Source organism: Suricata suricatta, chromosome 6 (assembly GCF_006229205.1).
Source record: "Suricata suricatta isolate VVHF042 chromosome 6, meerkat_22Aug2017_6uvM2_HiC, whole genome shotgun sequence".
NCBI classification, from domain to species: domain Eukaryota; kingdom Metazoa; phylum Chordata; class Mammalia; order Carnivora; family Herpestidae; genus Suricata; species Suricata suricatta.
The window spans coordinates 101377816-101403867 of NC_043705.1; the positions used below are offsets into that span (position 1 = coordinate 101377816).

A 26052-nucleotide genomic window follows, 5' to 3' on the forward strand; every position below is an offset into this window, starting at 1 on the left:
ATTGAAAGAATACAGCAGCTTTCTTCTGGACTTAGTCTAAGATCTAACTGTAGATCAGAGTCATCCCTGGTCCTCCTTCTATTACAATGACCGAGAATTTCAACCATCATCCAAATAATGGGGAATAAGCACTCTCAGGCATAGTGGACTTACCTGAAATGGATATTTATAGTGGCACGGGATACTAATGTCACTTTTCACAATCTCGACACATTTGATTCGGGAGAGTTCAATGGAGCCTTTCAATGTGCGCTTCTTCTGTGGAGGGAGAAAAGCACATTCCATTTAAAGAAGAGAGAAGACCATATTTTTGTCCAGGTTGGTTGTAGAAATCCACTACTAGATAAGATCCATTAACTTTGTAAACTAATCCCTCCCCTCACCCCCCGCCATGTATCCAGAAGTTACTTCTTGGCCCTTAGTGCCTAAGAGAGAGAACCTCTGAGAAGACTCCTGGGAGAACATGCCCTATGAATTGTCTCTTAATGAGGTCTCTGATTTTAGCTCAATGAGCAATGGCATCTTATATCTCAGTGACCTTGTGACAAACAGTGGCATTTGTAGAACTTGTAGGTGGGATGGATAGTGTTGTATGAGAAACCAACTATACATGTGCTCGTTTTCTCTGTTTTGGACCTACCTATTGCCTTATTATCACAGTAATTGAATCAGGTGTGTCCTGAATGGTACAGTATGCCTTCAGTGACACCTTTCTTTTCTACATCTGGATTTTCCAGATCCCTTTTATTTATCCACAATCCCACAATGACACCTCTGTAGGAGATTCCTGAGTCTGCTTTATAATTACCTCTTCTTCACAGCCCCATCATCTGATCTCATGTCTCATTTCCTTGGAAGTTTGGTAGATTTATTTCCTTGGTAATTAATTTACATTGTGGTCATGTGATAGTCATGATTTATGATGATGTTATAAATATGTTACTCAATTCTAAGGGTCTTTGTACTTGGAAAGTGGATTCCAGGGGATGTTATCCAATGGGACAGATTCTATTGTGAACTATCAGGCTCCAAGGAAAGCTAGTTAAGGGAAAAGCTTTTGTGGAGCAGAAGCCTTTCACTAGTGCCTAGAATTAGGCTTCTATTGAAAATAGAGTTTAATTCAGATATGGAGCTGTTGCAAAATAGTTTGTTATACTTTATCTTTTAGAAAGAGGTAGCAAATTGTGGTGAATTGGGCAAAAGGTTGGAAAGGCCTAGGTTCAAAGTTTGGTTCTGTTTTCTTCTTGATTTTCTGCCTGGGTGATCTATCCATTGATGTAAATTGGATGTTAAAGTCTCTAACTCTTATTGTATTACTGTCAATTTCTCCCTTTATGTCTGTTACCAATTGCTTTATATATTTAGGTGCTCCAATGTTATATTTTATTTTTTTAACATTTATTTATTTTTGAGAGACAGAGAGACACAGATCATGAACAGGGGAGGGGCAGAGAGAGAGGCAGACACAGAATCTGCTGACAGCTCAGAGCCTGACACAGGGTTCGAATCTATGAACCTTGAGATCATGACCTGAGCTGAAGTCAGATGCTTAACTGATTGAGCCACCCAGGTGCTCCCCATTTTTGTTTTAAAGTCTTATTTTGATTGATGTAAGTATTGCTACCCTGGAATTGTGTGTGTGTGCTTGTCCATTTGCATAGAATATCATTTTTCATTCCTTTACTTTCAGTCTATATGTGTCTTTGGGTCTGAAGTGAGTGTTGTAGGCAGCATATAGATGAGTCTTTTTTTTTTTATTCATTCTGTTCCCCTATGTCTTTTAATTGGAGTATTTGGGCTGTTTATATGTTAAGTAATTATTGGTAAGTATGTACTTATTGACATCTTGTTACTTGTTTTCTAGTTGTTTTTTGTAGTCCTTCTCTGCAAAGTTGGCTCAGCCTCTAACTAGCTCTGTGACTTTGGGCAACTCATCCCCCCTTCCTGAATTTTTATATCCACTAAGTGAGGATAGTAATGCCGACCTTTTAAATATTATTTGGAGAATAAAATGGGCATATGTAAACAGTTGCTTGGCTTATAATAGGTGCCCTTGATAAAGGGTGCCCTCCCAATTAAAGAGGTTCAGGAAGTCCTAACTATGCTAAGAGAGCCATGACATCATAAAATTCTCCAGAAGAGGGCTCAACCTGTACTTCCTAATTATTGATACCCAGCCTGGTTGTTAACCTTGCTTTAGCAGCAAAGGTACAGAACTGAGATTTTAAAAAATTCAAGATATGTAAAGTATTCCCGATCAAATAGAGGGAGGCTTTGTGGTGTTTATTTTTAAATTTTTGTTCTAAAAATAATTAAGTTTTGGAAGTATAAAACTTATCTGTGTTCATTGTAACAAATAAAATAATAGAGAAGTATGTTAAGAAAATTTTTATAATGTGATACTATTCCAGTCTTCTCCACAACCTTGAGGTAGCCAAGTTTAACCATTTGGAATGCACTTGTCTTTCCCACAAACATTTATAGGCTATATACAAACAAAAACAAGCATCTGATCACATAGTGGTCTACAGCTTGCTTTTTTAATCTAAGGATTATTAAAAGGTCAGTTTTTCCTTAAAAACCTCTGAAAATATGTGTTCTTTGGGCTCAAAATACCTTCTCATTTCAAGTCTTCCACAGCTAGAAATACATGCCTGGGTCCTGCCCATAATCATAGTTCTTTGTGATGGTTAATCTGTTTTTCAAAAACAGAAGAGCACAAGGGAGTTGCCTTTTCGACAACCTTCTGTTGCTGTGGGTAAACAGGGAGTCTGAGCTTTGAGGTTATCTTGTTTTTTGACCTCTGTTGCATTATTTCCTTAGTAGTATACATAATGAAATGCAACAAAAAGCTCATGGCAGTAATATGACAACTCTATTTGCAGGCATGTTTGTCCTTGGAGTCCACTGAGTCCTGCACTCCGTGAGAGTGAAACCAGGACATCTATCACCATATCTCTAAGGCAGAGTGACAAGCCTACAACAGGTGCTCAGTCAGAATGATATGAACAAAGGGCACCAGTTTGAAACACAGTTTAAACAGTCTCAGTCAGGTATAAGCCTAATGCATTTATCTATATTTATTGAGGAGCCAGCTACAAACTAGGTGCTGTCCTGAGAGCAGGAAATAGATGAACTTTGTAGCCTATCTTATGGAGCTCCCAGTCTTCTGAGAAGCCGGGCAATATCAACAAGTGCTATAAAGTGAATGGAACAGGCTGATGTGACCAACTTGTGGACAGGGGAGTCCTATCTGGAGAGACAACATTTGAGAAAAGATCAAAGAGTTGAAAAAGGACCTAGGCATGAAGTCTAGTGGGGAGAGTGGTGGTAAGTATCCTATGTAAAGTTCACAACAAGAGCAAAAGCCCTAGGGTAGCAAAGTTTTGGATATGTATTGGTTGTTACTAGCCTCGGATTATCATAATCAGGGTATAAGTGGAGGTGAGTATTAACCGGAGTTGTGAGTAGGGATAAAAGTTCCGTGTGCAAGTTTTAAAGCAGTGCTGCCTAGTAATAACAGAATGTGAACCATACATGTAACTTAAAGTTTTCTACTAGCACATTAAAAGAAAACAAAAAGAAACAACATTAATTTTAAGAATGTATTTTGTTTGCCCTATTATATCTAAAATATTATTTCAATGTGTAATCAACATAAAAAATTACTGAGATACATTACTTTTTTGTACCAAGTCCTTGAAATCATGTATTATGCAACACATCTCAATTTGGACTTGCCCCATTTCAAGTACTCAGTGGCCACACATGGCTTTGGTCCCATTATTGGACAGTGTGGCTTCAAGATATCCAAGAAAGATTTCTCCTCTAACCTTACATTATCTCCTTTGATCTCTTAATATTCATTGACTTTGAACATGGATTTTAAGAGACATTGTGTTTGAACAGCCTGTCAGGTAAGCTGGCCATGAGGTTTATTTTTCTATAGAAATGGATTTCACATTTCACCATCAAAATTTACTCTTAATCCTAAATGAGTACCTGAGGCTGGTTGTCCTCAAATCTCACAAGATCTGATGATATGTGAAAAACAAGAGACCAGCTGCACATCCCCCCAGCTGGGTCCTGGGGAGTAGCTGGTCTGTAAGCTAAACACAGTTCCATCTCTGAGAAATGGTGATTGCCTGTAATCATCCCAAACAACTGTGCTATTTCTGAAAACATTCCAGGGTAACCCTTCCAAGGAAACCACACAAGAACCATCAGGGAAAGAGAGACACCAAATAAAACCTGCCCTCATTCTTGTCATTCCATCTGTATCACTTGGGGTGAGAGTCAGAGGACTTCACTTGGCCTGGTCTTTTTTCATGGCCATGTTCAGGGCTACAGTGTCCTCATATTCCAAAGCTTACCCCTGGACTCCTGACATGTGTCAAGCACAATCCAACAAGATTCTCATGCCCACGTATTTGCACAAAGGCAAGCTTGTGCAAGCAGCTTTTATATCCCCTTTCTTTTTATGTTAATATATTATAAAAATATGATTTTGGATTGTGGGTTTCAAGGAGAGAGGCAGGGAACAAAACCAAAAGAAAGGACAAATAACATTTTTGAGCACTTCTTATACTTCAGGCATTCAACGGGCCAGAACCCATTTAATCCCACAATCCTGCAAAGTATCATTGCCCCATCTTGCGTGTGAGAAAATTGAGGTTCAGAGAGGCCCAGTCTCTTACTAAGTGCAAGGGTAGGATACAAGCCCAAGTCTAGGGCTCCAGAGCTTGAGCACTTAACAAACGTGTTTCATGGTTCTTGTTCTTCTCCCGACTTCCTACAGGAGATTTTCATTCTCCAAATTCCCCACACGGAACAATCAATTGCATAAGCCATGCTCTAAGCTGTGACCCAGCAGACATTTGTCTGTGCCCTATTTGGTGGTGCAATGCTTATGCTGGATTTGAGAGGGGGAGCCCATTCCTTAGAATGATACCTCCACTTCACTTCTCTAACATTGGCTTTTTGGCTGCTTGGCTAGTCCAACGGGTACCTCAGTGAGACACGATGTGTCTGATACTTATGAAAGGTATTTGAAAAAGAGCAGAACTTGAGCCTCCTGCTTTGGAGAGGCAGAATGGAAGACAACTGGAACTTCCAGGTCCGGTAGACCTGCATCTGCCTGACCAGCTGTGCAGCCTGAGGCAAGTATCTCAACTTCTCAGTTGCCTTTTTTTGTTGTTTTTTTTTTAAGGTAAGAATAATAATAGCCCCTGAATCATTGGGTTAACTTAGAGGACTTAAAGCAACATAAACCTACTGGCAAAATCAACTAATTCACATGATAAACCATCATTCAAGTGTTGCTTACTTTCCTTTGCTGCATAAAAACATAAGACCTTGTTGTCTTGTCTTTATGTGTCTACATTTGGGGAGTGATTTTCTTTTGGGCAAATACGTAACCAAAAGCCACCATTCTGGAGTGGCTACATTAATTTTTAACTGGCGATATAGGTGATTTTGACATTTCGAAGTCATTTAATTTGCAAATTATTTGTAAGGTCAAATTATTTGTAAAATGAAAAGGAACCTGTTTCCTGGTCTTCCTGACTGTTGCATTTGCCATCACAGGGCTTTTGCTTTCTGCTTCTCCTCCCACTCACCTGTCAAAACCTTCCCCAAATAGTCATTCTCCAAAGGTTTAGATCACTGGTAGATTAAGGCTTGGCTTGTTTCAGAGGAGTTTGGATTACGACAGATATTAGAGACTGAAGCCAAGAAGTAGATTTGATCATTGAATTTCAGGCATTACGGGAGAGTATTTTTCAAAGGGGGAGTGAAACATTGAAGACTTTCCCGGATCATTCTGTTAAAGTAGCCACATACTGCCTTTATCACAGTTTCTTTATGATTAGAAAGTCTTACTGGTGATGATTTTAACAAGGCATTTCAAATATTTTGCTCAATGCCTCTTCCAGGGTGTAGTACATTGTACAAATGTGAAATCACACAATGACACAATTGAAATGAAAACTGATGTTGTGTGACATGAAACTTAAGTCACTAATTTGAGAGTTGTCCCCCCACCTCCCCACCCCCACAGCAGAATGCCAGTTATGAATTCGGCTGAGGGGTCTTTCTGGATTTTAGTTTCATCTTCTCTGTAAAACATGCTCAAGGTAGCCCATGAATTTGCTCCTAGTTTCCCAACCCAGCTTTCTGTCTTTTATGAGAAAGGTGACTTCGTGCTGTAGGGGTGAAAAGCAGAGCTTCAGAACTCATAAATGCCATGGTTTGAATCTCTGTGGTGACAAGTAAGTAACATGGGGCAAAGTTGTCTTAGTTCTTTGGGCTTAGTTCTTGTAGCTCTTCTTAGTTCTTTTAGTTCTTATGGTATAAAGAGATGATTGACAGCTGCCTCTCAGGGTTACTGTGACCTGAGCTGTGGAAAGGCACCCAGCACCTTGTCTAATACCCAATAAAGATGTGATCATTAGTATCTCAACAGAAAACACCAGTTTCTCCTAAAACACCAGTTCAATTTGTGATTTGCTGATGTTGGCGCCTCTCCTCCCCCAACCCATCTTCACCAAGACCTGCCTCCATGAAACCTTACAATTCCGGGAGAATCTGAAATTGAGGGAGCATATTTTGAGGCTCCTGGGCTGACTTAATGTCAGGAAACTATGATCCATTCTACACCTGCCTTCTTTTCTTTCTCTTTTCTGTAACACCTTTTAGTCATAGCTAAACCAGAGTCAACTGGCTTTCCTCACCTCAGCTTTTCACACTGCGGTTTCTGATGAGGCTCCTTGTGCTGTGGGGAAAACTCTCTAGCTACCCTTAGTCTTCCATCTTGTTAGTTGTAGCACCCTGACTCTCCAAGGGGAAAAAAGCGAGGATTTTATCCTAAAAGGGAAGAAAAAGCAAGACAAGAAAAAAAGAAAGAAAGAAAAGGGACTATACTGTTGTACAGTTTCCAGAGGGAAATTTGGGATCTTCCTTAAAAGTATGAGTGGATTTTCTCACAAGAAACTGTTAAGAGCAGATACTTGTGGGAATGGTTCTGGTATTTGGGAGCAGGAAGAGAGCTTTTCTTTTAACCTCATATCTTTCTATACTCTTTCACTTTTGGACCAGGAACTTGTATTTATTTTGTTATATTTAAAAATGGTTAATTACAATAAATAAATAAATAAATAAATAAATAAATATATTTCCCTTATGGGATTTATCCTACAGAAACATTTGTCCAAATTATATGAAGATGTAGGGAAAAGGAGTTCATGACAGCCTTGTTTATTTCAATAAAAAAAAAACCTGGAAGCTTAAATATTCACCAATAGACAAATGGTTAAATTAGTTATGGTTCATCCATCTTGTAGCCATTAGCAAAGAGTTTTATCTGGAGGAACAAAAATATACACATTAACTGACAAAAGCAGGTGTAGAGCAATGGATGGAGCCTCACCTCATTTTTGGGAAGAAAAATAATAAAATACATAGTAGTATATGCAAAACTCAAATAATACAAGAAACCCTGCTAACACGGCTCTCCCTTGTGGGCGGTGCTATAGCCGGCTTTGACAGGGTAAGTGTAATATTTCTATAATGTTTGAAGTTGTTGCCGGGAGCATGTAGATTTACTCAGCAGAAAAGTGAAAATAATATTTTCAAGCAGTCATATGTTTAAAAACACCACCCTGTACTACAACTTTGGTAGATTTCTATGGGCGAGGGCTGAGGGGTACACGCCGAATGCTGGGTGTGCAAAATGATGCAGCTCTTTGCCCTTGAAGCCTCCTGACCCCATTAACAGTCCGTGGCAGCCAGGCAGCACCTGCTGTCTGCTCTTCTTTCTTCTTTGTCTCTGGGGGTTCAAGCTCATGATGGGTCCTCTCATCTTCTTGGGCGCCAACTATTTTCTTTATAGATTCCATATACTTTTATGTGGCATATTTATTATAGAAGTGAAGCAATAATTCAGAAAAAACTTCTAGGTCTTGTTCGTATTAGATAAAGATATTAGTGATCCTAGCCTTTAACTAGCATTTTTGGTTAAATTTGCTTTCAAAAGTGAGCAGAGAGAAAAGGACTTATATAGAAACCAGGAGCAATTAGTGAGTCTTCTATGCCAATGTGAAGTAAATCCTCAAGGTGCCCTGCACATTTTCTGTCTGTTCTGCGTATGCTCTTTCAAAACCCACCTTCTTTCCAGAAAAAGCCATCTGAGATTTTTAATGAGTTTGGGAGAGTATATTTTCCCATATACCTTCTGAACATTGGAGAGCCAGTAGCCAAGGCATATAAATTAATAACAACTTCACTACATTTCAGAAAATAACCCTAGCACAGAGCTGATGCTCAATTAATATTTGTTAATTGGTTGATTGAAGGAAGAGCAGGTTAAACTAAGTGCGCTGCAGAAAGTGATGCATGTGAACCCTCCGACAAAACTCTTCACAGGAAGGATTTCCAGAATGATTGGCAGGTGAATACAAACCTCTTGACAATGAAAAGGTGGGACAAACCAAGTCTGCACAAAGGACTGAGCTGCCAAAGAGCTCCTACAAATTATTAAGGAAAATATAAGCAACGTTATAAAGAAATGGGAAAAGGAAGATAAATTGCTCTTAAATATTTGAAAAATCCGCAGACTTACTACAAAAGCAAAAATGCAAATAAATTATACCGAGATATCATTTTTTAAACCTGTCAGACTTGCAAAGATCAAAACATATGGTAATGGTGTTGGTGAGGTTTTGACAAAGCCAGCGTCTCACATGTGACCCTGGGGAATGTTCATGGGCACAACCTCTGTGGAGAATAATTTGGTCATGTTCAATAAGAAAAGCAGATGCAAATATCCTTTGACTTGGCAATTCTACTTCTAGAAACCAAGGCTTTTTAACCTCAGCACCATTAACATTTTAGACTGGATAATTCTTTGCTGTAAGTTTGTCTTGTGCCTCATAGGAGGCTTAGAAGCATGCTGGGCTCTACCCAAAAATGTCAGTAGCACTCCTTTCCCTAGTTATGAAAATGAAAAAATTTCCAGACATTACCAAAGATGGGCAAAATCACCAGTTTTAGATCTATAACATATAAAAAGTTACATACATGAAGTTATTCATTCCTAATCATTTGCGATGAAAAAAATTGGAAACAGACTGTCTATCAGTAAGATAACTTTTTATCCATCCAGTAAATATTATGCAACCACAAAAATTAATGAAGAAGCTCTTTGCATATAGGTTTGGTTTGAGCTTCAAGAAGTATCGCTAATCAACCAAAAGAAAAGCTAAGAAGTATATGTAGATTATGCCACTATTGCATAAAAAGGAGAAAAAGAAGACTATTAGTTGTGTTTTCATATGTATGCATAAAGTATCATTGGAAGAAGTAATAAGAAATTTATTATATTGGTTGCTTTCAGGCAATGAAGTGCTGTGGCTTAGGATAAGGGTAGGGGTAGGCCATTTCATAACACTTTGTAACTGTTTTTTAAAAAATTCATGTGAATGTATTATCTATTCAAGAACATTTTTAAAAATTAGTCTATATTTTGCAGAAGATGACCTAAAAAAGTGGCTATTAATAAAGAGACCTGAAGTCCAATAGGCACACAGGCAAGGGGGCAAGAGTTCATCCCACTGGCAGTTCTGTTTTGTTAACTAATATCAATTTGCAACACAGATGACAGCAACATGAACAGCAGTCACCTAATGTCATTGAGATGTATAATGGATTTTTCAAGAACTAGAACAGCTTTTTCTTGAATTCAGAGAAATTTGGAGGTGAGACAGTTTGTGGCTGCAGGCTCTCTTGCCCCTGAGTCACAGCTTTGTAGGTAGAGCAGGAGGTCTGAGAGGATCTCTTTTGCCCGTCTCTTCTATGTTCACCTTTCCAAGTGCCCTGGTCTTTGTGGATGCACCTCTGTGTCTCTCAGTGTCTGGTGGGATTATTACATTTCACACTCCGAACAGACTAAGTGTGTACTATTGAAAAGCAAAGACTCGTGAATGGTGGTTCTGCTATTCCATGGCTTCAGTGTTTCCAGTCTTCCGTTTGCAACCCACCCACGCAATTTCCGCCATTATGTAGTTCCACCAACTTGTACCATATACTTAATGTTATTATTTAAATTGATTTATTTTTTACTTCAACAAATTTACTCTAATGGGAAGTTTTAAATCACCACCGTATGTTTAAAAATACCTTTTTTTCTAGGGCACCTGAATGGCTCAGTCGGTTAAGCCTCTGGCTTCGGCTCAGGTCATGATCTCGCGATTTGTGGGTTTGAGCCCTGTGTTGGGCTCTGTGCTGACAGCTCAGAGCCTGGAGCCTGCTTCAGATTCTGTGTCTCCCTCTCTCTCCAACCCTCCCCTGCTCGCCTGTGTCTCTCTGTCTCTCAAAAATAAATTTAAAAAAATACTTTTTTTCTGAAGTAAGTTGTAATAACATATATAAGTATTAAATTAAAAATATGTCAGAACCAGGTTTGTCCATGCACCATCTAGAGTACACCCAGCGGTACCCCACTTTGGGAAACACTTAATTGGATCCCTGTACATGAAATAGGCCATAGCATGGACTGTAAAAGTGGCTACATTTAGTAGTAGTGCCCTTACTCTCACTTTCTGGGCCCTTGGTCCTGGCTTATATCCCTGTTGGGTGGTCTTTTTCCCGTGTTTCCACTCTGGGTATAGCATTCCCAGAATGCTATTCTAAGAAAGGGCCCAGTGAGGCATAGCTCTTACTTTGAATGGCTTGTCTGGTAAACTAGATAGAGCTGAGGTTCCTACAGCATCTTTACTTGGCAGAAGTCACCCCAGGAGCAGAGCCTCAGGTTTGCAAGCTCAGGAACTCATTTTGTCCGCTCACAGTGCAGGTGGACAGGAATACACTCTGCAAAATCACAAGTGCCTGGCGAAATCACAGACTTGCAGTGAGAAACAGATTGGCCAAGATGCTTGCCTCGGTTTTGCAGAGAATTCTCACAGAAGGAAGATTCCACTAGGGCAGCCAAAATGATATCAGAAAAGCACATGTAAGTGGAGTCAAAGTATAGGGAATTACCAGAGCCCAAGGCAAGATGCTGTTTGTAACACTTACTGCCACTACTGTGACCCTGGGCAAATTTCTGAACTTCTCCATGTCTCAATTGCTCCTTCTCTAAAACAGAATATTACTTTTATCTTCTGCAGAGAATTGTGAAAGTTACATGAGAAAATTCATAGGAATGTGTTCAGTCTTCTTGACATGATGCTGGTTATTGTTGTTGATGATATTGTTGTGCTGTCATTCAGGTAAGCCTGGGAGGCTCTGTGCCAGGGCTTCCCTATACAGTGGTGTTTGTTGGAAACTCACCAATGAGCCCTTGCCCCGACTCTCTCTTCTCAGCCACTGTGGCTCCTCACACCCAAACAGGCTTAGATCTGAAAATGCATTTAATCTAACTTTTAATATTTGTCCCAGAGGTGTGGCCTAGGAAAAGATACTTAACTACTCTAAGCCTCTCCTCTCTTATCAAGAAAATGGGGATCATTTGCTTTAGGAAGTGGAAAGTAGGAAGATTTTTGGCATTCCTTAAATCCTGCTACATGTATGGTGGGTTCATGTATATATATATATATATGTGACTCACGTTAAATCAAATCATTTGATCCATGTACAGTATAAAATTTTATGTATCTTTCTTCTCTCTCACCATAACATTCAAAGTCTATAAAAATAGTGCACTTGAAAAATCACCACAACAGTATGGGAGTCTTTGGTTTTCATTGGTTCCTTCTTAGAAATATAGTCTTCTTTAATTGTTCTGGTAACTTCTGGTGGCCCTGTGCATTGCTTCAGTTTCTGTAAGATGGTATAGCAGCAAATGCCAGAGGCCATAAAATATTCTTATCTTATGACCCAGTTATCCCACACGCAGTACTCTATCTTCAGGACCTGATTTTTAAAAGGTGACAGGTTTATGTTAGGTATATTCACATTTTTCAGTGTTCTGACTGAAACAGGTTCATACCCAGAAACAACCTGAATGTCAAAGAATAGATGACAAAGAACTGATGACAAGTTCATCAATTTTTTCAGGTATGTAGAATGGATAAGTATCTCTGTGCAGTGAACTTATTCAATCATGAAAAAATATTTATGAAAAAATGATGACTTTGGAGGTCATGTAGATAAGTAGAAAATGTATCTACAAAAGAACAAATGAAAAAGGTAGAATATAAAACTGTCATTCATTATGATTATAACTACATGAAATGTATGCCTACATCAGAACAAAGGTCATTCTCATGTAGACTGTAAATTGATATCTTTAAACAAAAGAGTTACAGAGAATACTTGGGCATAATTATTTCATTAATTTTTAAAAATGATGTGAGCATATGAACATTTCCTGCTCTCTCTTTGGTGATTAATCAAAGTGGGTCCAACCTGATTCAGATTGGTTTTCATTCTTTGCTGCTAATGGCTGCCTGAGCTCCAGGTTGGCCCTGAGGTCCTACATGTTGATCCAGCAAGCACCTTTCCACCAAAACATGAAGGAGGAGGATTTCTCTTCCCCAGAAGAGGGAGGTTATAGGACGTCAGCAAGAACCCCTCTCTTGAACTCAGTACGTTCACCTTTCTGTTCCTCACACAGGCCAAGCCTTTTCCTACTTCACAGTCTTCACACCGGCTGTGCCCTCTCTCTGAAATGCTTTTCCTCATTTCTTCAGGTCACTGGATCTTCCTCATCCTTTGGGCCCTAGCCTGGATAAAAATTCCTTCTCTGGTGACCCTTCTTCCCAACTCAGCCCCAGCTACTGCTTAGTCTTTCCACAGAACCTACCACCATCTATATCTGCCCCATAGATTTATATACTTGCTATCATCTGTCTTGTCTACTAGCACGTAGTCTTGTGCGGCCCGACACCTTTCCTCTGTTATTTATCACTGTATTCCTGGCAGGTAGCCCAGAGCATGGCACATAGTAGAGTTAGGACATGTTTGCTGAACAAATGAATGAAGCTTTACATACCAAAAGAGAAACATTTCCTTGATACAGTGTTAGGTTTAAAATAAAGGGATGCGGGGCACCTGGGTGGCTCAGTCGGTTAAGCCTCTGACTTCAGCTCAGGTCATGATCTCATAGTTTTTGGGTTTGAGCCCCGCATCAGGCTCCGTGCTGACAGCTAGCTCAGAGCCTGGAGCCTGTCTTCAGACTCTGTGTCTCCCTCTCTCTCTGACCCTCTCCTGTTCATGCTGTCTCTCTCTCTCTAAAATAAATAAAAACAGAAAAAGAAAAATTTTTAATTAAAGGGATGCTGCTGAAAGTGGCTTCTCTAATGTTGTTTCTTTGATTATCACACACAATTGTATCTACCACCACAGTATTAGTGGAAAAGTGTGCCCTGTGATTTGATTCTCCATACTGCCACTGCCTTAAGACTACTATGTATATGTATTGTTGCTATTTTTATTTTTTAATTAAAATTTCTGTTATGGTAAATAATAATAATAATAATGAAACTTAAGCAGAAATAGTTGGGGGGTGAAGTCCTATATCTGAATTTTTAAACAAGTCGGTATAATTTTTATGACTCTTTAAATATCAAAATAGGAAAATACAGTGAAGACCTTGCTTATTAATACCTTTACATTAATGGGAATTATATGACAAACAAGACTTTAGATCAGGTTCTTATTTAATTAGAATCCTGACAAATTTACTGAAATTTCAAGGAACTGAGCAGACATTGGATCTAAAAAGGGAATTTTATGTACATGGAAAACCATTTCAGCGCTTCTGTTTCTGCCCCTAGATCACTTTAAGGGAAGCCCCACAGTGTCATGAAGTCAAACCCAGACTCATCTCTGGATGAAAATTAGGTCCCGGAAGATTTATTTTCTTCAGTAGGCCTAATAACTTATTAAGTGGAATAACTTATTACTAGTCGATTAAGAAAATGGAGAGATAAATCTTTATCTTTACCTGTGTGACCTATGAAAACTTGAGAAGAACTTTAGAATGGTTTTCTATGGGGTCCGTTTCTCAGTTTGTGATGAAGATGTCTTGTTTTATATGGACCTCAGAGTTCAAGAAACAGAGCTCTTGTGTTTTCCAATTAAGCCTTTTTTCCAGACTGAGTAAAAAACCGAGCCCTCACATTCATAGTGTTGCTCCCTGGCCCATTTTTACTGTAAAGAATGGTTGATAGATGCACAAGTCCCTGAGCCGTAGGAATCAACTTTAATTTTAATGTGGGAGTATTAGCCTCCAAAATAGAAACTCTCCATCCTCTAGCTTTCTCCATAAAATATCCACAGCACATCAGAAAGGCAAAAATTAGTTCATAAGAAAATCCATTAAGGTAGATACCAAAACGGCACATTTTGGGCCTTGAGTGGCTTAAACTGCAAAATACTTTGCTTTGGATCCTTACTTCTCTTTGCCTAGCTACACAAGACCCACATTTTTAGCTCCCAGATGCTCTTTGGAATTCAGTTTGAGTTTTGTGACCTTTGTTCATTCAGTGGGTGTTTACTGACCACTTCCTATGGGCCCTGCACTGTTCTACATGGTGATACAGTGACGAGCAGAGTCCTCCCACTCTCATTCCAGTGGATGCACAGAGAGAAAATAAACAGGGAAGCACGTCAGTGCACCCAGTAAGTGCAAGCTGATACTGATGTACTGAAGTATCTCTGTGCCAAAGAAAAGAAAAGAAGGGAGAAGAAAAGGAAAGAAACAGGATTCTGGGAAAATATTTAAAAAGACGGCAACAGGCAAATCATAGAAAGAGCCTAAATGTCCATCACCTGATGAGTGGATCAAGAAGATGTGGTATATATACACAATGAGGAAGAATGAAATCTGGCCATTTGTAGCAAGGTGGACGGACCTCGAGGGTGTCATGCTAAGCGAAATAAGTCAGGCGGAGAAGGATAGATACCATATGTTTGCACTCATAGGTCTAAGAGGAGAAACCTAACAGAGGACCATAGGGAGAGGAAGGGGGAAAGAGAGCTGGGGAGAGAGAGGGACACAAATCATGAGAGACTATTGAATACTGAAAATGAACCATGGACTGAAGAGAGAGGGGGAGGGAGGGAAGGGGGTGATAGTCATGGAGGGGGGCACTTGTGGGGAGAGGCACTGGGTGTTATATGGAAACCCAATTTAAAAATAAACTATTAAAAAAAACTAAATGTAATCTTACCATAAAAAAAATAAAAAGACAGCAACAAGGGTGACTGGGTGGCTCAGTCAGCTAAGCGTCTAACTGTGGCTCAGGTCATGATCTCACGGTTTGTGGGTTCAAGCCCCGTGTCAAGCTCTGTGCTGACAACTCTGAGCCTGGACCCTTCTTTGGATTCTGTGTCTCCCTCTCCCTCTGCCCCTCCTCTGCTCATGCTCTGTCTCTCTGTCTCTCTCTCTCAGAAGTAAATAAGGATTAAAATTTTTTTAAAGGAATAATAGGGGCACCTGGGTGGCTCAGTCAGTTAAGCAGCTGACTTCAGCTCAGGTCATGATCTCACAGTTGGTGGGTTCAAGCCCCATGTTGGGCTCTGTGCTGACAGCTTGCTCAGAGCTTGGAGCCTGCTTCAGATTCTGTGTCTCCTTCTCTCCCTGACCCTCCTCGCTCATGCTCTGTCTCACTCTATCTCTCAAAAAATAAATGTTAAAAAAAAAAGAATAATAAAATCATAAATAAAGAGAGGGCAACAATAAAGAATCAGTCCTGCAAACACCTGGGGTGTTCCTGACAGTGGGAACAGCTGTTGCAAAGACCCTGCACTTGCAGACCCCTGAGAGCAAGCACCCCCTAAGTGTATCTCTCACTTGCCTCATGCTAGCCCTGGCCTAAAGGCCTTAGAGAGAGCATGAGCTTGGAGGGTTCAAGGTTCAGGAAGAAGGCAGATGTGGTCAAAGCCTAGTGGGTAAAGGGAATGTGGTGTGAAATGAAACGGGAAATGCAAATAAGGACCCTTGGATGAAAGTCTTGTAGGCCATAGCTGAGAATTTCCTTACATACTCTAAACAGCCATAAAAGGCTTAAAAGTAGAGAGTAAGTTCTGATTTATCATTTATAGTGAGATCATTTAAAAAGTTCATTCTAGGTGTTGCATGGATGATAAACTGTATGGAGCCCTGAGTGTCAGCAAAAGCCCAGCCATCCGGCAACACAATCACATAGGAGTGAGGTGGAAAGAGACTGTGACTCACGCAAAATGCCCAGGTAGCTTTAACCATATTATTGACAAAGGGTTGAGCTAGAATAGAAGCAGGGAAAAGTGCGGAGGAAGAAAGAGAGCAGATAGGGGGTGGGGGTGGGGGGTTGGCCCACCTGCTGGCTCCTGCATGTGCCTCTCGGACCCAGCTCTTAAAATTCCAACCACCTGAATCTTCTTCTTCTTTTAAGGCTGTGACATGAACATCTAACTCCAGGGAGTCTTATTTTCTGACTCTTACCCCCAGGACTCTTCCTTTTGAAGCCCTGTATAACTTGCTTGTTCTCTTTTCTTGGAATTGAGGCTTGTTCTGTTAGGGGTTCATTTGCGGGACTCTAACCCCTCCAAAGGTGTATCTATCCCTCATGTCCTTGCTCTTACCCTCCTTATGCTCCTTTCACAAATAATGAATGAGTGAGCAGGATGTGCTAGACACTGTTATAAACATTGATGATGCCATCTTTACCAAATTGGGTGCTGGCCCTCATAAAGCTTATAATCTAATGGAAGGTAGACGGGGGGATGACATTAGCACAGTAATTACTTTAATAAATGGGTAATTACAAGTCTGGGATGTGCTCTAAAGAGAGGGTAGGCATCGCTAAGGTAGAGCATAACGGGAGTAAATGGCCTAGTCTGGGGAAATCAAGGAAGACTTCCCAGGGTAAGTGATATTTAAAGTCAAACAAAATCTTCTGTAGCTGGATCCCAGAAAACAATGGGAGCGAAAGGGTCATGAGCCGAGAGGGAGGATGGCATGTGACAGACTTTGGTGTCTGCTCTAGATCTAAGGGGAGAAACTCTGCAGGGACATGTCACCTCTGATAAGGATCCTCAGGGCACGATCACAGTCACCACTGTGTGGGGAACAGGCTGGCGGGTGACTGGATCAGGGTGGGTGCAGGGAGACCATTATGAGGTGGTAGCAGTCCCCGGTGAGAGCTGCTGGTGGCTTTCCAAGAGCAAAGTGACCTTAGAAAATGGGGAGAAGTAGACAGATTCTAGAGGAACTTTGGGAGGCAAAACTTGCCAAGGCTTCCATTGTTTTTGAACACGTAGTGGGGCTCCCTGAAGGGAATGAGGACAAAGGTTTGTCCTCCAGCGTGTGTGGAAATGATAGAGCTCCTAACGTGCGTCACTGCAGAAGGTCCATGTGGCCTGGGTTGTGACTTGCAGGACTTCACTTTCCACTGAGGACTTTACACACTCTGCGATCACCCACTGGAGGCCCCAATTTCCCACGGGTCACTGCTGCTAACGCTAATAAGCACCATTTATCAGGGGGGCTGTGTAGGCCTTAGAGACATATGGGAGTTTAAATTGTTACAACGCAAGTTGTTTAAATTGTCTTTGCCTCAGTTACCTGCTCTGTGAATTAGGGTAATCATACTTCCTAATTTATAGGGTGGCTGTAAGGAGTAGATGAAATAATCTGCATTCAGCACAGTGACTGATATATAGTAAATGTTAAGTCAGTATTAGTTCCTATTATTATTAGAATAATTGGTAACCACCCTCTCATTAAAAGGAAGCAAGATTAAGAAGGAATGTTTAATCATTACAAAAAAATGTCAATAGGTTTGTACAGAGTCATTCAGCCTTAAGCAACTTACACAAAGCTGCATAGCTTCTAAGTGAGAAGCTGATCTTCGGCCCAGATGTGCCTGACCCCAGAAGCTGTGTGTTTGCCATGCAAGGAAAAGCAAGGAAAGGGGGCCATCTCCTCAAGAGTCATCTTTAATTCAAGAAGGATGCATCCTCCAAGAGCTGTTTCTGCTGCTAGATCAGACTGCCGGCTAACGGGAAGAGTGCATGTGGAGTGGAGACCCATAACCAGACACGGACTAGAGTGGTGGTCTTGACCGTCCCACATACAGGGAATGCTCCCACACTGTGGTGAGCAGAACAAGCTTGATCCCTAAGGTGCAGAGACATTAAAACAGAACCTTTCCAGTTCTCCTGAGGGTCCTTCAGAAGATCAAGGTACTACCATTAGTGCCAAGCTTGTAACATGCCTTCCCCATGAAGTACTCAATATTGCCTGGAGGCATAGCAAACAGAGACTTAAATACGTTTAAATACCTTGCCTGAGACCCCACATCCAGAAAGTGATCAAGCCAGAAATTTGAATCCAGCTTTCCCTGGCTATCCTGGCCGCACCAGTCAGCAATGCTTGTGTCCATCTGAGCTGTCCCTTCCATCCCTGCTAACCTGAACTCCCCAAGGCCCTCCATTTCTCTTCTACCCCTGGAAACTATCTGATGTCAGTCATGGCAACTAAGCATGTGGCTTGGTTGGTGACTGCCTCTCGGGAGATTATTTGTATTTAAAGCTGCCTTTGGAATGATAGAGCTGGCTTGCTGTGTTAGATTTGGAGGAATTTCATGAGCCAGTAGACATCACATCAGTAGTTTGAAATTGGCCTTGGTGGGAGTATTTACACCAGAGAAATCAGCCAACACTATGCATTAGAGCTGCCTGATGCTCTCCACTGCCACCACCCCTACAGGCTAGTTAACCATTTATCAGCACACGAGGGGCCCTAATCTCATCGTCCTCTGTCAATGAATGCCAGGTATCAGGGACCACTTTGCAAAGAAATTGGCAGGCACAGGGTGGTGTCTGAAAGCATGTCTGCCAGCAAGCCACCGCCGGCCAACATCATGCTTCTTTCTGGGCCAGCAGGGTGAGGCGCTTCCTGGCACCACTGAAAACACTTAGACCTTTCAACGCTAGACACCGGCACAAAATCTGTGTTAGAATAACAGGCCCAGTCAGTATGGGTATTTAGACATGGATATTTAAAATTAGAAAATAGATAAAGTTAGAAAAAACATACTTAATTTGCAAAAGCACAGAATTCTTTTCTGAGTAGTTAGAAGGATAATTTTTTGTATGATGTCCTAAAGCCACAGTTTTTTTTTTTAAACTGCAAGGAACATAATTTTACAAATGAGGAAAGAGAAAAAGAAACTGTGACCCTGAGAGGGGCAATGGTTGGCTCCATGTCACACATTTTGTAATGCGTATATGTATGTCTTGCTCCACAGGCTTGTATTTAGTCACAGAATAGAAGGAATCTGGGACCCTGATGTTAGCCTTGACTTTGAATGTTTTCCTTCATTTGAAAATGAATGTGTTATGCCACCCTGCTAGCTCCTTCAGAGACATGATGATGATACAAAAAATGGCTAATTTTTACTAGGTGTTTACTAGGTGACACAGAGCTTATACTGAGCACTTCACATATTAAGTTGAACTCTTTGAAATCACCACTGTCTGGCCTGCCTTGATCCACTGAGTGGTCATTTCAAATAGTTCAGTCTACATACATTCTCTCTCTGTAAATCTTTACCAGGTTCTCATGAAATGAGTACTATTATCATACCCACTTTACAGATGATAAGACTGAGACTTTAATTTTCTAATTAATTTTTTAATGCTTATTTATTTATTTTTGAAAAACTGAGAGAGAGAGAATGAATGAATGAATGAATCAATGAATGAATCCTCAGCAGAGTCTGCTCACCAGCTGTGAGATCAATGACCTGAACTGAAATCAAGAGTCAGACTCTTAACTGACTGACTCAACCAGGTGCCCGGAAGCTTTAAAAAAATTTTTTGTAAGTTTCTTCCCACAAGTGTAACGCTGTTGTTATTTATAAGTGATACATAGTGCATGCTTGCGTGCAAATCATTTACCTAAGTATTTCTCTATGCCTTCTGATTGATTATTGATTGATACTAGTAAGAGTCTTCTGAAGATGAGCATGTCTGAACTTCTAAGAAGTAGTATTTCACTTGCAACAGCCACAGGCTCTATATACCCAGGCCTCCTTCAGGGCTCCATTTCATGAAGCACTTCAAAGCCTGGCTCTCAAAAGCTCCCAAACTCATGCTTACCCTACTAAGTCAGATCCTAACAGGGCCTGGGATGCCTTCGTCTCTGACCATAAAGCACATAATGTTATTTCCACTTCAGTAAAATATAGGTGAAAACCCTCCTTTACTTTCCTAAAGATAGAAAAATAATATAATGGTTTACTACAAAGTCACACACATGCTTTGAAAACTTGCTGCAAAGGGCTAAACAGGTGCTAGAATTTTTAAAGAAAGGGGTGTTGGAGGTAGTGCTTCCAGACTTTTCATTTGGAAAGGAAGAGTCTGACACAGAAGAGAAGGTAGAGTCATTTGTCCAGGCCCAGTCACCGAGAGAGAAGTAGTTTGGTCTCCTTTCTCCTCATGCACTGTTTTTTGTACCCAACTATATTGTTATGTTTATTCGTGTTGCTGTTATGATCACTGACGTTATATAATATTAGACTATCTCTAGGTATATAAAAAGACTGACCTAGCCAAGCAGCTGTAATCTTCTGGATAAGAACCACTAGTCTATATTGCATAACACTGTAAAAACCCGTCTCCTGGTAAATTTTCCATGGGGTAAAGAGGTTTACTTTCGAGCTTTGCAAATTTTAGATAATTACATGCCCAGGGAACATTATTTCAAGATATTAAGTAGAACAAATGGAAGTAAATTTATAAAAATGTTGACACTGAACTATCACTTAAGCATTCCAAGTTTCAGTCTCCTCTATTATAAATTAAGAAAACTGGGCTAGAGCATCCCTTAGGTCCCACTAAGTGCTAATATATTATTCATCTATGCCCCATAAAATCTAGTGTATTTCAGATGAACTTCAAATTCTATCCAATCATAACATTTGCCACATAAATTATTATAATTTTAAGATAAACTTGCAGGAAAAAAACCCACTAATAAATATCAAAGTTACTCTTTTGCAGATTTTAGAACTAAAATAACCTAATACAACAATCCCACCTCTGGACTTTTTCCACATTTCTCTTCTGATTACTCTAATTGTACATTTTAGGCTGTCATAACCAGCATGCATATGCCCCCTTTGGTTTTATTTTATTCTATATATCTCTTCAAGATTCAGCCTAGTCCAAATAACAAACACTGTTTAGAAAAAGACAAGACACAAGTGCTCACATACCCCATGACGGTTCTCAAAGTATGCCAGGCTGGTTTTGGTTAAAACAAAGAAGCGGACTTTAAAGTTGGAGGGAGAAGTTCTTCTCTTTTGTTGCGATTTCTTGATGAGCTGTTCTTCTAGGAGGATAAAGTTGTTCATGATCCAATTCTTGAGAAGTGATGCGTTTTGGGCATCACCCTGTCCCACAGCCAAAGGAGTCAGCTTCAGGGCAAGGAATGCACTCGGGAGGCAGTTGACTTTCAGAGAGGTGTTAAAACGCCTCTTGCCTCCGATGTTATCTTTCTATCAGTGTTCAGTCAACAATGCGGAGCTTCTCCTCTGATGTCAAAGGCCATAACCACATCCTTTCGAAATTCACAAAACTAAGAGGCATATGTAAAAACTATGCATACCCTTTGCTGTATGGTTTGGAAATGATATTTGAAGATTCTGAGAGTCAAAATGATAGGAAGCATTAGAGTTAATCTTTATAGTTCCTGGTTTAGCCCATCCAACAATTAAGGCATGTTGCACACAAGGTAGAAACCCATCTTTGTGTATTAGTTTTGTGTATTAGTTTGTGTATTAGTTTCCTGTTGCGCTGTAACAAATCATCACAAATTTACTGGCTCACAAATTTATTATCTTACATTTTTGTAGTTAAGACGCCTAAAATGACTTTTCTTGGGCTAAAATCAGGGTTTCGGCAGACTAATGATCCTTTCTGGAGGATCTCTAAAATAGAATCTATTACCTTGTCCTTTCAGCTTCTAGAACCACCCGCATTCCTTGGCTCAGAGTCCCCTTCCTCTATCTTCAAAGCTAACAACAGCTGGTCAGGTCCTCTCACCTTATAGAACTGTAAGCTCTTCTTCTGTCTCCCTCTTCCAAATTTAAGGACTTTGTGGTTACCCTGGGCCTGCCTAGATAACCTAAAATAATCACCCTATTTTAAGGTCAGTTTATTGGCAACTTTAATTCCATCTTCTACCTTAGTTTCCCTTTGTCATGTAACCTACACATTCATAGGTTCCAGGGATTAGGCTTTGGTATCTTTAGGGGATCCGTGATTCTACCTACTACAGTTTAAATTCTGGCTCTAACACCTAAATAGCTGTGAGACTCTAGGCACATTACTCAAAAGCTCTGAGCCTCAGTTTTTTCATCTGTGAAAAAGCTGGGGTAACAGTGTGCCCCTACACAAAGGCAGGGCTTCCTGCCAGTCTCGTCTCCCGGCATGCTCACATGTTCTCACTCCAGCCTTCACGAAAGCTCCTTATATCACTCTGAACATCGCATTTTGCCTGGCAACATCTCCTCTCCTCTGTTTTGCCTGTTTTAACGCTAAATTACACTGCAAGTCTTACTGCATGTCACTTCCTCAGGAAAGCCTTCCTGGCTTTCTGGAGTCAAATTCAACAATTATATGCAGATGATACCTTATACCTTTCTCTTTATACCCATTATGACAGTTGTCATTATTCATTTTGTAGGGTGACTTTTCGATTGATGTTTATCTTCCCTACTAGGCTAGAAGGTCCATGATGGTAAGGACTATGTGTGGTTTTGCTCAGTGTTATATACTCAGCAACCATCACGGTGCCTAGTGCATATAAGGGATTTTTTAAAAAATGTGTTGGTTGAATAGTCACCAAACTGGGTCAGACAGTTAAAAGAGACAAGGACCATAAAGCACTTAAGACAAACATATTGAAGTATGAATGGCACATAAACAAAGGGTGTTTGGGCTTTGAGACAAAGAAACGTGTGTTGGAATCCCACTTCTGTCATTTACTAAGCTGTATCTCTTTGAGGAAGCCACTTACCCTCTCTGATCCTCAGTCTCCTTGTAGGGTCCTTTTGAGAACTGAATCCCATAAACTCTGAGTGGTGGATGCTGGTCATGTATATTCCCTTAGAAAAAGAATACATGGTTAAAGTAAAATATGTGAGTTTTACTTCTGGCAAGAAGTAAATAGCCAAGAAATCTCAGTGGAAGTAGAGATGGCATATACTGGACAGGGATGAATAATGAAACAAAATAATCATTATTGCTGTATAGGAGTGTAATCATCTAAAATTTTCTGTTTTGTATGTAAACTAGCAGACTGCAGCCTAATTTTGCTTCATATGTTAGATGCCCCAGCATAGTCAAGACACTCAAGAAGGTGGAGGAAGTAAATAATTCTCTCTCCCATATTCTAAGGTTTTAAGACATGCATGGAAATACACTGCCCAAACAATGTAGTTTTTTTCTTTCTGGGTTTGAGGCAAGGAATGTTGTTTTCTCCAAATACCTGTTCTCCCCCCTTTTTTTTAAATTTTATTTTTGAGAGACAGAGAGAGACAGCGCAAGCAGGGGAGGGGCAGAGAGAGAGGGAGGCACAGAATCGGAAGCAGGCTCCAGGCTCTGAACTGTCAGCACAGAGCCCAACGTGGAGCTCAAACCCACGAACTGTGAGATCATGACCTGAGCCGAAGTCAGACGCTTGACTGACTGAGCCACCCAGCCACCCCATGTTCTCCCCTTTTTTCTGGGTAACTGACCTCTGAAGGTCATCTGGGGCGTATGGCTAGCCAGAATAAACACTACATTTTTCAGTCACATGACTATTTTTTAGCCAATGGAACATAACAGACATGACGAACATCTCTTATTTCTAGGAAATGTCCTTAATGGCATTCATCATACTCTTTTCCTTCTCTCTCTTTTTTTCCTTCCTACCGACTAGAATGTGGATATGATTGTTGGAGCTGAAGCAGCTATTTTATATCATGAGGGAAAAACTGCATGTTGAAGAATGGAATGTAAAATAGAAAAAGCTGTAGGTCCTAATGACTTTGGACTCTCCATGGCAGTCTGGCATCACCTTTTTCTTCTTTAACATAAAGAGAAATAAAATTACATTTTCCAAGCCTCTGTTACTTTGAAGTTCTATCATCAACACCAAGCCTAGTCTTTTTTAAAAATTTTTTATGTTTTATTTATTTTTGAGAGAGAGAGAGAGAGAGAAAAACAGTGTGAGCAGGGGAGGGTCAAAAAGAGAGGGAGACACAGAGTCTGAAGCAGGCTCCAGGATCTGAGCTAGTTGTCTGCACAGAGCCTGATGCGGGGCTTGAACCCACAAACCGTGAGATCATGACCTGAGTTGAAGTTGGACACTTAATCGACTGAACCAACCAGGTGCCTCTATGCCAAGCCTGGCCTTAACAGGCCTGTAAACTCCTTTGAAAAGGGTAGATTTATACATGGTTGGTTCAGATTGAAAGATTTACAGACTTCACAAAGTATTCTCATCTGGGAAAACAGAATATCATCAGTAGCTGTTGTAATAGGTGCCTTTCATTTGCAAAGTTTTCATGAAGTACAATCATAAGTAATCTTATTCTCTTTCATATAACACCTTGAATCCCACTCACTGGGGTTTGTCTTTGTCCTCCCTTAAATGTAATCTTAAAAGGCTCAATATTTTCTCATAGCTTTCAGGAGAACACTCATAAAAATAAATAATCCCTTTGTTTTGATTTTAAGAAGTCCAATTCACAGAAGTCAAATTCAGGAAGCTCCTACTTGTCAAAGATGGAACAATTGGGTGTCAAAAAGAACAGTAATTGTGATGAATTGAAGAATAACCAATGTTAAAATTGTAAGTTCATAAGATGCTTTAAAAGAAAACAAAAATCAACCCATTGATCACCTTTGGAGGATGCCCAAGAACCAATTAATTATCCTGAAAACTAGAAAACAAAGGGAAAGATTAAAACATGTGTACTGTCTTTCTTGAGGAACTATATCTCATTTTGTAATCAAATATTTAATAAGGGAAAATCATTCTTTAGAAAAGAATATTAACCTATAAATGTAGAGGGAGTGATAGAATACCCGCATTGTGCCATCCCGGTGACACAGTGGACGTAGGCAACAATCATCAGTGGCTGTTAAATCATCATGTGAAAAGCCAACAGGAATATTTATAGTTTATGTACTAGATTGATAATACTATAATGTACTGATGAATCTTAACATCACAAAAAGAGAGACAACTAGACATTATGTATTTCCTGATGTAATAAAACAGGAAGTACGTAAAACCACCCACACAGAAGTCTTACCAAGGGGGAAACAAACACAGATCTCACCAAACATCTAGCTCTAAATCCAAGTTTTCAGGAAATATAGGAGATAAAGGAACATTGCAAAAGACACACAGAGATGCAATTGGATGAGTCCAGAAAACAAAAAACACTGAAGACAAATGACCCTATGTCTGCAACAAATAAGTCAGATAGAGAATCTATAGATTAAAAGAGACTTTAAGAGGCATATCAAGTCTATGATGGTTTTGTTTGGATTTAGGTTCGAACAAAATTGTATAAAGTCATTATGAGACAACTGGGAAATATGAACACTGTGTATTTGATGATTAATTATTAGTTTTTTAAAGGTGTGATAATGGCTCTGTTATGTTAAAAGAGTCCTTATTTTGCAGAGAAATATACTGCAATAATTACTTATAAAATGCTCAAGATTTGCTTTGTTATAATTTAGGGAAGGAGGAGAAATGGGTAGGGGAAGAGATGAAAAATGTTTGTTCTTGAATTGACACTTACTGAAACTGGGTGATGGGTAGGTGGGGGTTCTTTATTCTATTCACCTTATGTTGCTGTATGTTTGAAAATTTCCATCATGAGAAGAAAAGAGAAAGCAAGGCCAGTCTAGATAATTTTAATAATCAAAAGTCCAAACATGTATTCAATTTAATGCTTTTCGTCAACCTAAGCGTGGGTCTGCTTCAAGCTTAGAAGCATGTTGACTATTCCACCATGTCCTAACTCCTCCTCTTTCCCCTTCCATTAACCTGACTCCTGA

General features: G+C 40.0%; 1 protein-coding gene and 1 long non-coding RNA gene across 3 annotated transcripts in view; one reads left to right on the plus strand and one right to left on the minus strand.

Annotated features, from left to right (window-relative positions):
- ITK (IL2 inducible T cell kinase) overlaps nt 1-21486 on the minus strand; it is a 58033-nt gene extending 36547 nt beyond the window's left edge. For both annotated transcript variants that reach the window (XM_029942961.1, XM_029942960.1), the window contains exons 1-2: nt 21204-21486; nt 154-258 (exon numbers count right to left, since the gene is read on the minus strand). In XM_029942961.1, the coding sequence (XP_029798821.1) occupies nt 154-258; nt 21204-21341 (243 nt within the window). In that variant the 5' untranslated portion in view covers nt 21342-21486. The remainder of the gene's footprint in view (nt 1-153; nt 259-21203) is intronic.
- On the plus strand, nt 28-24097 carry LOC115294911. Its single transcript, XR_003910214.1, has 2 exons — nt 28-318; nt 23915-24097. It is a non-coding gene; the product is annotated as an uncharacterized LOC115294911 (long non-coding RNA).
- Nucleotides 24098-26052: the final 1955 nt, after the last annotated feature.